Source organism: Ranitomeya variabilis, chromosome 2, assembly GCF_051348905.1.
Source record: "Ranitomeya variabilis isolate aRanVar5 chromosome 2, aRanVar5.hap1, whole genome shotgun sequence".
NCBI lineage: Eukaryota > Metazoa > Chordata > Amphibia > Anura > Dendrobatidae > Ranitomeya > Ranitomeya variabilis.
Window position 1 is genome coordinate 20,372,424 of NC_135233.1, and position 17,471 is coordinate 20,389,894.

Consider the following 17,471-nt stretch of genomic DNA (forward strand, 5'->3'; position numbering starts at 1 on the left):
GAGTCTGGAGACAGAATGGAAAGCGATCTGCTGCCTGCAACATACTTCAGCATGACCGATTTGGCAGTGGGTCAGTAATGGTGTGGGGTGGCATTTCTTTGGAGGGCTGCACAGCCCTCCATGTGCTTGACAGAGGTAGCCTGACTGCCATTAGGTACCGAGATGAGATCCTCAGACTCCTTGTGAGACCATATGCTGGTGCGGTTGGCCCTGGGTTCCTCCTAATGCAGGACAAGGCCAGACCTCATGTGGCTGGAGTGTGTCAGCAGTTCCTGCAAGATGAAGGCATTGAAGCCATGGACTGGCCCGCCCGTTCCCCAGACCTGAATCCGATTGAACACATCTGGGGCATCATGTCTCGCCCCATCCACCAACGTCACATTGTACCACAGACTGTCCAGGAGTTTGCGGATGCTTTAGTCCAGGTCTGGGAGATCCCTCAGGAGACCATCCGCCGCCTCATCAGGAGCATGCCCAGGCGTTGTAGGGAGGTCATACAGGCACATGGAGGCCACACACACAACTGAACATCATTTCCTTGTCTTGAAGCATTTCCACTGAAGTTGAATCAGCCTATAATTTGATTTTGAGCATCATTCCAAATCAAGACCTCCATGGGCTATTCTTTTTTACTTTGATCATTTTTATGTTTTATTGTTCTCAACACATTCCACTACTTTAGTGTTCCCTTTATTTTTTTGAGCAGTGTATATTGTAGCAATACATGTGTCTTTCAGGGGAAACGTGGGCAACACTTCCATCTTCTTAAAGTGTTGCCATTTTTTCTTCAATACTGTTTCACATGCAGCAATGATAATAATGATGATGTTTTGAGCTCTGCAGGACTGACATTGAATAAACAGGTTGAGCTTGTGTGTTTCCTCTACATTCTGACAGCTTTTGAGCATACTCCAATAGCAGCTATGATATCATCTGTTCACAAGCTGAGAAGTGTAGAAGCAGATTTACCTATGAAAAGTTTTGAACTTTTGACAGTATGTCAGCTCCTCTCCTTATCACTGCCGCCACTACCCACAGTCTGTGAAATGTCATGTTTTCACGATTCCTCCTCTCAGTGAGTGATTGCTGTACTGTCGTATGGAAACTGGGTCATGTTGAGTTGTCAATGTTTTGATTGACAGCAATCTGTCCAATCTGTGACTTGTGAGGTGTGGGACTTATTTCAGGTGTTCTGGAGATTGCCCAAGCTATTTAACTGAGCTGTCTGCCTCTGATCCCTGCCAGACGTAGTTTGTGCTTCCTTGTGTTTGCCTGATTCTGTTGTTCTAATCTTCTGCTGCCTGATCCTTGGAACCTGTTCTGACTATCCCTTTGTCTTGCCCTCTTTTCTTTGATCCGATATCTCCTGGTATATTGATCCTGGTGCTCAACTAAAATTAACGTCAGTTTACTTCTACTAGTTTGACAGTAAATACACATGTCAATATTAGTTGCAAATAGCCTCTTCAGAGAGAAAGAGAACCTGAATTTTAGCACCACCTGTTAGGGACAGCAATTTTAAAAGTCAATTATCAACTCATTATTGACCCTTGCCAAATTACTTAGGATGAGAAACTAAACCAGAAAATCCATTTTGCAGATATGTATTTTGGGGTGCTTGCCCCTCATCAGTGCAAAGCTGGAGATCTGATTTGGCTGGATGAGAGGCCTCTGACATCAGTTCTAAAGGGATCCTTTTTCCTTGTATAGAGTGCTAAGCTGGCATAAAGAGACTAATAGCCCATACAATCAACCCTTTAAGAAGCCTTGTCACATGACTTTAGCCCATATACAGGGATCTAAACTTACACATGTCCCCGTGACCTGGGGCCACAGAGTCAGCTGCTGACTGGTGGAGCAAGCTGTTGGGAAGAAAGGTCATCACACTGCATTGATACCAAGAGGTCACGGGTGGTGAAAATACAAACCAGTCAGAAAACGGGATGTCAGGAGACCCAAGAGAAGCAAGGACCATAGTAAGTATTTAGACCAGATAAGCAGAACTTATTGACTGTCAGTGGAAGTCAGAGGCGGCCGGGGGTTTAATTAACAAGCAGTCCTGCCCAGGTCTCAGCAGGAAGTAACCAAAACCAGACAAGAATTAACCGCATGGCTCCCTGACTTAGCAGCACCGAAAGTCCCAGAAGTTTAACATGACTGCCAGTCACCCACAAAAAGCGGTGCCTCCCAATGACTGAAGTAGAAATATAGGCGACAGAAACTCACTCACTGATGTTACAACACTGATACAAAAGACTGAAACTAACTCAGTGAAGCTGAAGATTGTTAAATATTAATTATTGAGTTATTATTACACTCAATTCTGCACTGAGCCTCGTGGAAGGTTTCGCTGACATATGTGCTATTCCTGTATATTTAGCTCAGATTAAAAGTTAACACCATATAGAGAGAACATGTGCTCTATGGGACATATATATATATATATATATATATATATATATATATATATATATATATATATATTCACGGCTCATAGGAGGGGGGGAGGTCACTTAGGGGCTTCTTCACTCTCTAGGAACTTCAGACTCCACACAGACTTCAAATGGAATGAACAGCTGGTATGCGAGTTAGCCATGATGACTTCTACCATACTCCATGACAGAGACAGACGCTATTTACCATTCAGAATCTCAGGAAAGATGGGGAACAAACTTTGATATGGACAAATGGACAATCTCTTTGTAACTATTTCACCTATTTTATGTTTTGCTGCAATGATGCTTTTTGGTGGACAATCCAATAAACCACTACATTTTTTATGAGAACTATCATGAAATTTTCTGTAGAATATCGCATCTGGTAAAGAGTCCTGATTAAATAAATATACGAAATAAGCATATTTAACAAATATTCTTCTTGTTTATTTATATCAAGGAGATGAACATCACAAAGTTCCACACCTGAGACATTTCCTCGAATCAGAACACTAAAATGTCTTGTCCTATTTGTGAGTCCTATGATGTTTAGTAAGAGTTGATTTGTCGCTAAAACATTTCCCACATTGGAAACATGAGAATGGCTTCTCACCTGTGTGAGTTATCAGATGTTTAGCAAGATCTGATTTGTAGAGAAAACATTTCTCACATTGTGTACATGAAAATGGTTTCTTCCCTGTATGAGTACTCAAATGATATACAAGACCTGATCTCTGGCCAAAACATTTCCCACATTCTGTACATGAATATGGCTTCTCCCCTGTGTGGGTTCTCTGATGTTTAACAAGATTTGATTTGTGGACAAAGCATTTCTCACATTCTGAACATGAAAACGGTTTCTCCCCTCTGTGCGTTCTTAGATGTCCCACAAGATGTTGTTTTTGACTAAAACATTTCCCACATTCAAGACATAAAAATGGTCTCTCCCCTATGTGAGTTCTTCGATGATCAATAAGATCCGATTTATCGCTAAAACATTTCCCACATTGGAAACATGAGAATGGCTTCTCCTCCGTGTGAGTTATCAGATGTTTAACAAGATTTGATTTGTAGAGAAAACACTTCTCACATTGTGTACATGAAAATGGCTTCTCCCCTGTGTGAGTTCTCTGATGTATAACAAGACTTGATTTGTGGACATAGCCTTTTCCACATTCTGAACATGAAAATGGCTTCTCCCCTGTGTGGGTTCTCTGATGTTTAACAAGATATGATATATGGACAAAGCATTTCCCACATTCTGAACATGAAAATGGTTTCTCACCTCTGTGCGTTCTTAGATGTCCCACAAGATGTGGTCTCTGACTAAAACATTTCCCACATTCAAGACAAAAAAATGGTCTCTCCCCTGTGTGAGTTCTTTGATGGTCAATAAGACCCGATTTTTCGGTAAAACATTTCCCACATTCTGAACATGAATATGGCTTCTCCCCTGTGTGACTTCTTAGATGTCTCTTGAGATTTGGTTTCCGAGGGAAACATTTCCCACATTCTGGACATGAAAACGGCTTATCACCCGTGTGAAATCTCATATGTTCCACGAGACCAGATTTCCGACTAAAATATTTCCCACATTCTGAACATGGAAATAGCCTTTCGTTTTTGTGAATTCTCTCATGCAAAGACAGTGACGTGGGACAAGTATCTGTAAATAAATCTGTGCTCTGAAGGACCGTGGGTGCATTGGCCACCACTGACATAGTTTGACTGATATTGTTAGTTTCTACTTCATAAGAGGGTGACAAATAGTGATGTCCACTGAAGACTCTCGACTCGACTTCACCTGGAAAAAAGAAACAAAACCTTCTTATTTTTGGAAAAAAAAAATTTTTTTATTAACCAAAAATCTTTGCTAACCCCTTCATGACCCAACCTATTTTGACCTTAATGACCTGGCTACTTTTGCAAATATGACCAGTGTCCCTTTATGGGCTTATAACTTGGGAACGCTTCAACAGATCCTAGCGATTCTGAGACTGTTTTTTCGGGACATATTGGGCTTCATGTTAGTGGTAAAATTAGGTTGATAATTTTTGCGTTTATTTGTGAAAAAAAAGGAAATCTGTCAAAAAATTTGAAAATTTCGCAATTTTAAAATTTTGAATTTCTATTCTGTTAAACCAGAGAGTTATGTGACACAAAATAGTTAATAAATAACATTTCTCACATGTCTACTTTACACCAGTACAATTTTGGAAACAAAATTTTTTTTGTTAGGAAGTTATAAGGGTTAAAAAGTTGACCAGCAACAACAAAATTTACAAAACCGTTTTTTTAGGGACCACCTCACATTTGAAGTCAGTTTGAGGGGTCTATATGGCTGAAAATACCCAAGAGTGACACCATTCTAAAAACTGCACTCCGTAAGGTACTTAAAACCACATTCAATAAGCTTATTAACCCTTCAGGGGCTTCACGAGAACTAAAGCAATGTGGAAGGAAAAAATGAACATTTAACTTTTTAGTCACAAAAATGATCTTTTAGCAACAATTTTTTTTTATTTTCCCAAGGGTAAAAGGAGAAAGCGGACCCCAAAAGTTGTTGTCCAATTTGTCCTGAGTATGCTGAAACCTCATATGTGGGGGTAAACCACTGTTTGGGTGCACGGCAGGGCTCGGAAGGGAAGGAGCGCCATTTGACTTTTTGAATGGAAAATTAGCTCCAATCGTTAGCGGACATCATGTCGCGTTTGGAGAGCCACTGTGTGCCTAAACATTGGAGCTCCCCCACAATGACCCCATTTTGGAAACTAGACCCCCCTCCCACGGACTTTGAACCCCCAGGTGCTTCACAAATTGATCCATAAAAATGAAAAAGTACTTTTTTTCTCACAAAAATTTTCTTTTAGCCTCAATTTTTTCATTTTCACATGGGCAACAAGATAAAATGGATCCTAAAGTTTGTTGGCCAATTTCTCCTGAGTACACAGATACCTCACATGTGGGGATAAACCACTGTTTGGGCGCACGGCAAGGCTCGGAAGGGAAGGAGCGCCTTTTGACTTTTTGAATGGAAAATTAGCTCCAATCGTTAGCGGACACCATGTCGTGTTTGGAGAGCCCCTATGTGCCTAAAGATGGGAGCTCCTCACAAGTTACCCCATTGTGGAAACTAAACCCCCCAAGGAACTAATCTAGATGTATGGTGAGCACTTTGAACCCCCAAGTGCTTCACAGAAGTTTATAATGCAGAGCTGTGAAAATAAAAAAAAATTTCCTCAAAAATTATTTTTTAGCCCGCAATTTTTTATTTTCACAAGTGTAACAGGAGAAATTCGACCCCAAAAGTTGTTGTCCAGTTTGTCTTGAGTATGCGGATACCCCATATGTGGGGGGAACCACTGTTTGGGCACACGTCGGGGCTCGGAAGGTAAATAGTGATGTTTTGAAATGCAGACTTTGATGGAATGGTCTGCGGGCGTCATGTTAAGTTTGCAGAGCCCCTGATGTGCTTAAACAGTGGAAACCCCCCAACCCTAACCCCAACACACCCCTAACCCTAATCCCAACCTTAACCCTAATCCTACCCCTAATCCCAACCCTAATCCTAACCCTACCCCTAATCCCAACCCTAACTTTAGCCCCAACCCTAACCCTAATTTTAGGCACAACCCTAACCCTAACTTTAGCCCAACTCTAACCCTAATGGGAAAACTGGGGCAGGGTTGGTGATCACCGAGGCAGGGGGGAGATCAGCGGGGCAGAGGGGAGATCAGCGGGGCAGAGGGGAGATCAGCGGGGCAGAGGGGAGATCAGCGGGGCAGAGGGGAGATCAGCAGGGAGGTGAGATAAGCGGGGCACGGGGGAGATCAGCGTGGCAGGGGGGAGATCAGTGGGGCTGGGGGAGATCAGCGGGGCAGATCAGGGGGGCAGAGGGGAGATCAGTTGGGCAGGGAGCGATCAGGGGGTGATCATTGGGGCGGGGGGGGAGCGGAGGGCAGCAGAGGGGAGTACCTGGCGGCGATCGCGGTATGTGGCAGAGCAGCATGAAAGCACCTCGCTGTTCAGCTTCCACGGACGGCATGAAGCTGGACAGCAAGGTAGCCATGGTTTTCTCCGCCTCTCTACAATTGAATGGAGAGATAGCGTCACATGGACGCTAGCTTCAATCAGATCTGGGGGGTGGTGACAAAGTGGTCACCAGGGCGACCGTAGCCAAGGGAGGGCAATGCCAACCCACCAACCCACCCCCGCCCTAAAGTACAAGTCCCCCTGTTTCTGCAGGTTGGGTGAAATTTCAGTTAACCCTTTCACCCGACCTGCAGGAATGTGATCCCGCCATGACGCATACGCTGCGTCACAGGTCAGATTGGCACCGACTTTCATGATGCAGCGTATGCGTCATAGGTTGGGAAGAGGTTAAGGCAATAGCATAACGGCAAGAAAACAAAATACAATATCAGAAATCTATGTATAAAAGTGGAGAAAATCAATAGAAAACATAGTGTTTATAAGTTTTGTTGTCTCCAGAAAGTCTAAACTATTATTGGTTGTAGAGATAGTGGCAGATGTTTCTATCCAGACCACAAAATATATAATATGCACAAAGGACAACAGACAATAATGGCCCAAACAATTCCATAAAACCCATAATATAGGCAGCATGATAGTTTGAACATGTAGTATTGTGGTAGGGGATTCCATTGTTTAACTACTCTAACTGTAAAGAATCCTTTCCTATATAGATGTATAAATCTGATGACGCACTGCTCAAGTCACCTGACCACTGCAGCCAATCAAAGGTTGCAGCTGTTGGTGGATTGGTGACGTCCCCTCTAAATGTGTCATGAATTTTGGGGTTCAAGTCCCACCAAGAACAAAATATGCAAGGAGTTTGTATGTTCTCCACGTGTATTTTGGGGTTTTCTTCGGTTTCCACCCACACGCTAAAGACTCCTAGGGAATGTAGATTGTGAGCCCCGATGGGGACAGTGATGATGATATCTGTAAAGCGCTGCAGAATATGATGGCGCTATATACGTGAGTAAAATAAATAAAAATCAGACCACAGTCCAGAGGTCCTAAAAAAAGAAATTCAAGATGTAAACCTGCCTAAAAAAATGTCAGCCCGTTAACCCCAAAATAAACGTATGATGAGACAAATTTCATCTCTCATTGTTGATGTCTGTTGTAAACAACAAGGAAAATTAAAAAATTAATAAAGCACCACGCTAGCGGTTTGTTTTTTAGTGCTCAAGTGGCGATTTAAATGGTAAGCTCCCTGCCCCCATTCTTTTTTTTTTTTAATCAGATACATTTTTATTAACAAAATTCAAATTAACAGACAAGTGCAATTTTGTCAAAAGACATGTTTACATATGTCACGATTCACTCCGTGACTGTCACCAATTGTCAAGATCCCTTAGCCGCTGCCCACAATATGTCACGGATTGGGGTGACTTTAGACCAGCAGACGGCTATCACATGTGCAGGGGGCTTATCTTAGTTATCCCTCCACTGCCACAATGTGATGAAAAAAAACACACACGAGGCTACTGACCTCTTGTTTCCAGCAGGGGCTTATTTTAGGTATCCCACTGCTCTTCAGTATACCATGAACTGCAGGGATTTGTGTATATCCCGCTTACAGTTCCACTTAAACCTTGCAGCTCTCTGGCGCCCCCCTTACTGTCAGGTCAGATTAGGTACTGCACCTAGGGTGATTAGTCGCCAGAAACGCTGCCTGCTATGTACTGGCTATTGGGTGCACTGCAGCGACGCGATAACTACTCCCACTCAGGCAGGAACAATAATTATCAAGCCGCAGTCGCTACAGTGACCCCCAAAAGCCGGCACACGGTCACTGCCACCAGCTCCAATTGAACGGGTCTGGAGACAACCCCAGAACAGTAGCGTAATTCCCTTCAGAGACAGGGTACGGTTTAGGGCAGGAAGAACGAACTAGTATTAAATATTATACCCCATAAATGATTTTTAGGCAGTGTTTATAAAATATTTTACAAAGATGTTACAAATGAGACAATTGCAAATATGTACAAGGTAATTATAAAAATAAAAGGATTAAATGAAGAAAAGGTAACACTCACATATTCTCAGATCATTGCATTGCAGGCAACAGGCTATGATAGCTTTCCATCTATCCCAGTGCATTTGCACTCTCAGTCTGGTCGCTTCAGGTAAAAACTCACAACTCCCCCCCTGGAAGCCTGCCAGCAACTTTATAACCTACAGCCTGTGACCTCACAGAAAGGGCTGGTTTTTCCAACCCCTCCTACTTCTTCAGTATTACTCACTGGGCATTAAATATATCTGATGCCCGTAACTTCGCTACAGAACATAAAATAATCGCACCATACCCATCATTCATCTCGTAGTATCGTGGGCATTCCGATGAGATCAAATAGGTCCTATTTGTCACGCACACTGATAGAGAAATCCCTACCTCTGTACCAGATGGAGTTAAAAGCTCATGTTTAGAGTGATGGGTAGCTCCTTCGATGGAGATTACAAATATATGTTTTCGTGGTCTTAACTTAAACGAGTTGCCTAATATCTTCCAAAAACAGAACAAAAGACTTTCATATTCTGGAAGGTTCTAATCTAGTTAAAGCTGGGCACTTTCCACCACAGGAAATACTGGTCGTAAATGCCTTTCGTCAATAAAACTCTCTTCCCCCATCTACATTGGCAAGCAAGCTCAACTCTGAAGTAAAAGAGAAGGGGGGTTTCTTAGCCCACATCCTGGGCTGACAAGAGAAACTAACTTATGATATTTCATACCATATCGTGACAACATATTTCAAATTACTCCCTTACCCGTCCATTCCTGTCCCTCCCCCTATTATATATATGAACAGCAACAGGACAGTAATATACATTAAAATAGCATTCTATTGGGATCAGCCCCTCTCCATCCACGCTTTCTACAGTGTTTCAAAGGTTCCCCCCTTTCCTTTTTTCATAAATACTCTTTCCCATATTAACAATAAGATCAGACTGTCTGTAAAATTCTCGCAGCGTCGGCGGTTCTTCACTTATCCAGTGTCTGGCGATTAATTTCCGTGCAACATATAACAATCTGGCTATTGCCAGTGTATGACAATTACGCACCCGGATCTCCTCCACATAGCCCAAAATGCATATCACAGGGTCCCTTTCAATTTTACATATATTCTCAATTACTTCCCTCACATCTAACCAATATGAGTTCCACCTCGGACATTGCCCCCTCGGACTGACACCTCGGACACTCAGAGATCTGTCCCAACCCGGCTCTATACAGCCTATCTGGAGTTCTATATACTCTATGGAGCGCGTGGATCTGCGAGAGTCTCCCCGGGTCACTTAATGATAACTGGGGGACATATTCCACAATATCTTCCCATTTATCCTCCTCTTTCCTCCCCAACTCTTCCTCCCATTTCTCTTTTGCTGTGATCCGGTACCTGTTTAGAAAGGTATATAACAAATCTTTGTAAATATCTGAAACCACCTCTTTTGTCCTCTTTTGTTCCCCCCTTCGCGCAAACATAGTCCACCAGAATATCTTTATGAATCTCCATATTGACTGTTCTACTCTGTGTTATGTAGGCATGCCTCAGCTGTCTATATTGAAACCTACAGACCTCCGGTAACCCGTAGATCTCTTGTAGTGTCTGAAAGGGTGTCAGTCCTTGTGCATTTTGTATTTGGGCCATATATTGAATACCCAGTAACTTCCAATTTTTGAATTCCCCCATTTTAATAAATTTTGGTAATACTTCGTTATACCATATTGGAGAAAGATTTGTCAGGGGCCTTTTTAATTGCCTCCCATACCTTTTGTAGTAGTGTCAAAGTGGGATAGGCCGTTTCAAACTTCCTAAAACGACCTGCCTCCAAGCCCTGAAATAACGGATACCTTCCCAAAAACTGAACCAAAATCCTCTGAGCCGAATTCATGCCATTCACCTCCCTCCAGCCTCTCATCTGCTGACTCTGCGCTGCCAAAAAATAGATCCAAGGGTTCGGAAGTGCCAGTCCCCCTCTGTCCTTAGGCCTCTGCAGTAATTCCAGCCTGATTCTTGGCTGTTTTGATGGTGCGAAACCATCTTTCGGGCAGCCATATGGGGGCATTGTGCAGTACGTACCCCTGTCCCCGCTCTTACACTCGCCTTCACCTTTTACTTACGGCACTCCAGTCCCGCAGCTCCATCTTGTGCCTGTAACTTCTGACTGGCCAGAAATCACAAGTTACGTCACGAGCTCAAAGCAAGTAAATGAGAGCCAGAACGAGTATTGGAAAGTGACCTCTGGCTTACTCCATGACACACGTGAGCTGCCAGAAGGTCACTTTTCGATGGGATGGAAGACGATGAAGGTGGCGGCAGGTGAGTATGAGACAGGGGGCAGGGGAATTACATTTAAAGCACCACTCCAGCCGTGCATTAAAAAAACAAAATGCTGGAGTGGTGCTTTAAGAAAATAAGTTAAATTAATAAAACACCTCATTTTCTACTTTTCACCTACTAGGGATCCTGTCACTTCTACATCGAAAAGGGCTAACTTATAGGTACAATTTGATTTTACCAGTTTAATATTCTTCGTTTCAGCTCTGATTTAGCCTTTCAGGGAAAGCCAGGTACCAGAACATTGCTAAATTGTCACTTCAGAACAATCGCACTATCAAGGCACTTGTCATAATTTTAGAAATGTCTCTATGGACCCATCTTCCTGCTCAGAAACATCAGAAGGACAAGGAGGATATAAAAGAGTTAGAGAGGAGCGGAGTCTAAGGAAACTGCAGGATGGAAAGTCTGCTCTTATCAACCTGGGCTCCTGGGTATGACACATGCTCCCTGCTACATATTATTATTATTATTATTATTATTTATTGTTATAGCGCCATTTATTCCATGGCGCTTTACAAGTGAGGAGGGGTATACATAATAAAAACAAGTACAATAGTCTTGAACAATACAAGTCATAACTGGTACAGGAGGAGTGAGGACCCTGCCCGCGAGGGCTCACAATCTACATATATATATATATATATATTTATTCCTACATATATACATGAGACATGTTTATTGCAGATTTACTTTTTATATCTGGTACTTTTTTTTCTATTCTCTTGCATGCATTATTCATGATCCTTTCAGTGACCTCTATTATATCATTTAGCCATTGTGCGTGAATCCATTTAGTTTTACATCTTAAAATCCATTATAAAAACAATTACAGTTCAGGTGAATAAACCAGCGGCTATCTGCCATAGTGATTGTAAATGACGTTCTATCCATGTCCTGTTTAACATTCTCCATTTTACGTTGGAGAGATAGAACTTCAGACACAAGGACTGGACATTAACCCCTTTACCCCCAAGGGTGGTTTGCACATTAATGACCGGGCCAATTTTTACAATTCTGACCACTGTCCCTTTATGAGGTTATAACTCTGGAATGCTTCAGCGGATCTTGGCGATTCTGACACTGTTTTCTCGTGACATATTGTACTTCATGATAGTGGTAAAATTTCTTCGATATAACTTGCGTTTATTTGTGAAAAAAACGGAAATTTGGCGAAAATTTTGAAAATTTCGCAATTTTCCAACTTTGAATTTTTATGCCCTTAAATCACAGTGATATCTCACACAAAATACTTAATAAGTAACATTTCCCACCTGTCTACTTTACATCAGCACAATTTAGGAACCAAAATTTTTTTTTGTTAGGGAGTTATAAGGGTTAAAAGTTGACCAGCAATTTCTCATTTTTACACCACCATTTTTTTTTAGGGACCACATCTCATTTGAAGTCATTTTGAGGGGTCTATATGATAGAAAATAACCAAGTGTGACACCATTCTAAAAACTGCACCCCTCAAGGTGCTCAAAACCACATTCAAGAAGTTTATTAACCTTTCAGGTGTTTCAGGAATTTTTGGAATGTTTAAATAAAAATTAACATTTAAATTATTTTTTTTTTTTTTTTACACAAAATTTATTTCAGCTCCAATTTGTTTTATTTTACCAAGGGTAACAGGAGAAAAAGGAGTCCAAAAGTTGTTGTACAATTTGTGCTGAGTACGCTGATACCCCATATGTGGGGGTAAACCACTGTTTGGGCGCATAGCAGAGCTCGGAAGGGAAGGAGCGCCATTTGACTTTTCAATGCAAAATTGACTGGAATTAAGATGGGACGCCATGTTGCATTTGGAGAGCCCCTGATGTGCCTAAACATTGAAACCCCCCACAAGTGACACCATTTTGGAAAGTAGACCCCCTAAGGAACTTATCTAGAGGTGTGGTGAGCACTTTGACCCACCAAGTGCTTCACAGAAGTTTATAATGCAGAGCCGTAAAAATAAAAAATCATATTTTTTCACAAAAATTATCTTTTCGCCCCCAATTTTTTATTTTCCCAAGGGTAAGAGAAGAAATTAGACCCCAAAAGTTGTTGTGCAATTTGTCCTGAGTACGCTGATAACCCATATGTGGGGGTAAACGACTGTTTGGGCGCATGGCAGAGCTCGGAAGGGAAGGAGCGCCATTTGACTTTTCAATGCAAAATTGACTGGGATTAAGATGGGACACCATGTCGCGTTTGGAGAGCCCCTGATGTGCTTAAACATTAACCCCTTCATGACCCAGCCTATTTTGGCCTTAATGACCTTGCCGTTTTTTGCAATTCTGACCAGTGTCCCTTTATGAGGTAATAACTCAGGAACGCTTCAACGGATCCTAGCGATTCTGAGATTGTTTTTTCGTGACATATTGGGCTTCATGTTAGTGGTAAATTTAGGTCGATCATTTCTGAGTTTATTTGTGAAAAAAACGGAAATTTGGCGCAAATTTTGAAAATTTCGCAATTTTCACATTTTGAATTTTTATTCTGTTAAACCAGAGAGTTATGTGACACAAAATAGTTAATAAATAACATTACCCACATGTCTACTTTACATCAGCACAATTTTGGAAACAATTTTTTTTTTTTGCTAGGAAGTTAAAAGGGTTAAAATTTGACCAGTGATTTCTCATTTTTACAACAAAATTTACAAAACCATTTTTTTTTTTAGGGACCACCTCACATTTGAAGTCATTTTGAGGGTTCTATATGGCTGAAAATACCCAAAAGTGACACCATTCTAAAAACTGCACCCCTCAAGGTGCTCAAAACCACATTCAAGAAGTTTATTAACCCTTCAGGTGTTTCACAACAGCAGAAGCAACATGGAAGTAAAAAATGAACATTTAACTTTTTAGTCACAAAAATGATCTTTTAGCAACAATTTTTTTATTTTCCCAAGGGTAAAAGGAGAAACTGGACCACGGACGTTGTTGTCCAATTTGTCCTGAGTACGCTGATACCTCATATGTGGGGGTAAACCACTGTTTGGGCGCACGGCAGGGCTCGGAAGGGAAGGAGCGCCATTTGACTTTTTGAATGAAAAATTATCTCCATCGTTAGCGGACACCATGTCGCGTTTGGAAAGCCCCTGTGTGCCTAAACATTGGAGCTCCTCCACAAGTGACCCCATTTTGGAAACTAGACCCCCCAAGGAACTCATCTAGAGGCATAGTGAGCACTTTAAACCCCCAGGTGCTTCACAAATTGATCCGCAAAAATGAAAAAGTACTTTTTTTTCACACAAAATTTCTTTTAGCCTCAATTCTTTCATTTTCACATGGGCAACAGGATAAAATGGATCCTAAAATTTGTTGGGCAATTTCTCCTGAGTATGCCGATACCTCATATGTGGGGGTAAACCACTGTTTGGGTGCACGGCAAGGCTCGGAAGGGGAGGCGTGCCATTTGACTTTTTGAATGGAAAATTAGCTCCAATCGTTAGCGGACACCATGTCGCGTTTGGAGAGCCCCTGTGTGCCTAAACATTGGAGCTCCCCTACAAGTGACCCCATTTTGGAAACTAGACCCCCCAAGGAACTTATCTAGATGCATAGTGAGCACTTATAACCCCCAGGTGCTTCACAGAAGTTTATAACGCAGAGCCGTGAAAATAAAAAAATAATTTTTCTTTCCTCAAAAATGATTTTTAGCCCAGAATTTTTTATTTTCCCAAGGGTAATAGGAGAAATTGGACCCCAAATGTTGTTGTCCAGTTTGTCCTGAGTACGATGATACCCCATATGTGGGGGTAAACCACTGTTTGGGCGCACGGCAGGGCTCGGAAGGGAAGGCACGCCATTTGGCTTTTTGAATGGAAAATTAGCTCCAATCATTAGCGGACACCATGTCGCGTTTGGAGAGCCCCTGTGTGCCTAAACATTAGAGCTCCCACACAAGTGACCCCATTTTGGAAACTAGACCTCCCAAGGAACTAATCTAGATGTGTGGTGAGCACTTTGAACCCCCAAGTGCTTCACAGAAGTTTAGAACGCAGAGCCATGAAAATAAAAAATAATTTTTCTTTTCTCAAAAATGATTTTTTTAGCCCACAATTTTTTATTTTCCCAAGGGTAACAGGAGAAATTGGACCCCAAAAGTTGTTGTCCAGTTTCTCCTGAGTACGCTGATACCCCATATGTGGGGGTAAACCACTGTTTTGGCACATGTCGGGGTTCGGAAGGGAAGTAGTGACGTTTTGAAATGCAGACTTTGATGGAATGCTCTGCGGGCATCAGGTTGCGTTTGCAGAGCCCCTGATGTGCCTAAACAGTAGGAACTCCCCACAAGTGACTCCATTTTGGAAACTAGACCCCCAAAGGAACTTATCTAGATGTGTGGTGAGCACTTTGAACCCCCAAGTGCTTCACAGAAGTTTATAACGCAGAGCCGTGAAAATAATAAATGTGTTTCCTTTCCTCAAAAATATTTTTTTAGCCCAGAATTTTTTATTTTTGCAAGAGTAACAGGAGAAATTGGACCCCAAAAGTTGTTGTCCAGTTTCTCCTGAGTACGCCGATACCCCATATGTGGGGGTAAACCACTGTTTGGGCACATGCCGGGGCTCGGAAGGGAAGTTGTGACGTTTTGGAATGCAGACTTTGATGGAATGGTCTGCGGGTATCATGTTACGTTTGCAGAGCCCCTGATATGCCTAAACAGTGGAAACCCCCCACAAGTGACCCCATTTTGGAAACTAGACCCCCCAAGGAACTTATCTAGATGTGTGGTGAGCACGTTCAACCCCCAAGTGCTTCACAGAAGTTTACAACGCAGAGCCGTGAAAATAAAAAATCATTTTTCTTTCCTCAAAAAAGATGTTTTAGCAAGCAATTTTTTATTTTCACAAGGGTAACAGGAGAATTTGGACCCCAATATTTGTTGCCCAGTTTGTTGTGAGTACGCTGATACCCCATATGTGGGGGTAAACCACTGTTTGGGCACACGTCAGGGCTCGGAAGGGAAGTAGTGACATTTGAAATGCAGACTTTGATGGAATGGTCTGCGGGCGTCACATTGCATTTGCAGAGCCCATGATGTGCCTAAACAGTAGAAACACCCCACAAGTGACCCCATTTTGGAAACTAGACCCCTGAAGGAACTTATCTAGACGTGTGGTGAGCACTTTCAACCCCCAAGTGCTTCACAGAAGTTTATAACGCAGAGCCGTGAAAATAAAAAATAATTGTTCTTTCCTCAAAAATTATGTTTTAGCAAGTAATTTTTTATTTTTGCAAGGGTAACAGGAGAAATTGGACCCCAACAGTTGTTGCCCAGTTTGTCCTGAGCACGCTGGTACCCCAAATGTGGGGGTAAACCACTGTTTGGGCGCACGTCGGGGCTTGGAAGGGCGGGAGCACCATTTGACTTTTTGAACGCAAGATTGGCTGGAATCAATGGTGGCGCCATGTTGCGTTTGGAGACCCCTGATGTGCCTAAACAGTGGAAACCCCTCAATTCTAACTTCAACACTAACCCCAACACACCCCTAATCCTAATCCCAACTGTAGCCATAACCCTAATCACAACCCTAACCCCAACACACCCCTAACCACAACCCTAACCGCAACACACCCGTAACCCTAATTCCAACCCTAACCCTAATCCCAACCGTAACCCTAATCCCAACCCTAACCACAACTGTAACCCCAACACACCCCTAACCCTATCCGTAACCCTAACCACAAGCCTAATCTTAACCCTATTTCAAACCCTAGCCCTAATTCCAACCCTAACTCTAATTCCAACCCTAACCCTAAGGCTATGTGCCCACGTTGCGGATTCGTGTGAGATTTTTCCGCACGATTTTTGAAAAATCTGCAGGTAAAAGACACTGCGTTTTGCCTGCGGATTTACAGCAGATTTCCAGTGTTTTTTTGTGCGGATTTCACCTGCGGATTCCTATTGAGGAACAGGTGTAAAACGCTGCGGAATCCGCACAAAGAATTGACATGCTGCGGAAAATACAACGCAGCGTTTCTGCACGGAATTTTCCGCACCATGGGCACAGCGGTAGGTGTACCTACACATAGGTGTACATGGTACTGTAAACCTGATGGAAAACTGCTTCGAATTCGCAGCGGCCAATCCGCTGCGGATCCGCGGCCAATCCGCTGCGGATCCGCGGCCAATCCGCTGCGGATCTGCTGCCAATCCGCTGCGGATCCGCGGATAATCCGCACTGTGTGCACATGCCATAACCCTACCCCTACCCCTAGTTCTAACCCTAGTTCTAACCCTAACCCTAGTGGAAAAAGAAAAAAAAATATTTTCTTTATTTTATTATTGTCCCTACCTATGGGGGTGATAAAGGGGGGGGGGGGGTTTATTTATTATTTTTTTATTTTGATCGCTGCGATAGAACCTACCACAGCGATCAAAATGTACTTGTAATGAATCTGCCGGCTGGCAGATTCGGCGGGCGCACTGCGCATGCGCCCGCCATTTTCCAAGATGGCGGCGCCCATGGAGAAGACGGCCGGACACCGGGAGGGACATCGAAGCTAGGTAAGTATGGGGGGGTGGGATCGGAACACGGGGGGGGGGGGGGGGGGGATCGGAGGACCGGGGGAGCGGACAGGAGATCGGGGCAGAAAGGACGACTGGGGGGGCGATCGGTGGGGTGGGGGGGGGACAGATCGGGGTCTCCAGCCATGGCAGATGCTATTGC

General features: G+C 42.9%; 1 protein-coding gene across 1 annotated transcript in view; it reads right to left on the minus strand.

The window, feature by feature from the left end:
- The window catches only part of LOC143803642 (uncharacterized), a 239,484-nt gene that overhangs the window by 70,435 nt on the left and 151,578 nt on the right, over positions 1–17,471 (minus strand). The window contains 2 exon segments of the mRNA XM_077281424.1: positions 2,849–3,027; positions 3,029–4,239. Coding sequence (XP_077137539.1) covers positions 2,849–3,027; positions 3,029–4,239 — 1,390 coding nt within the window.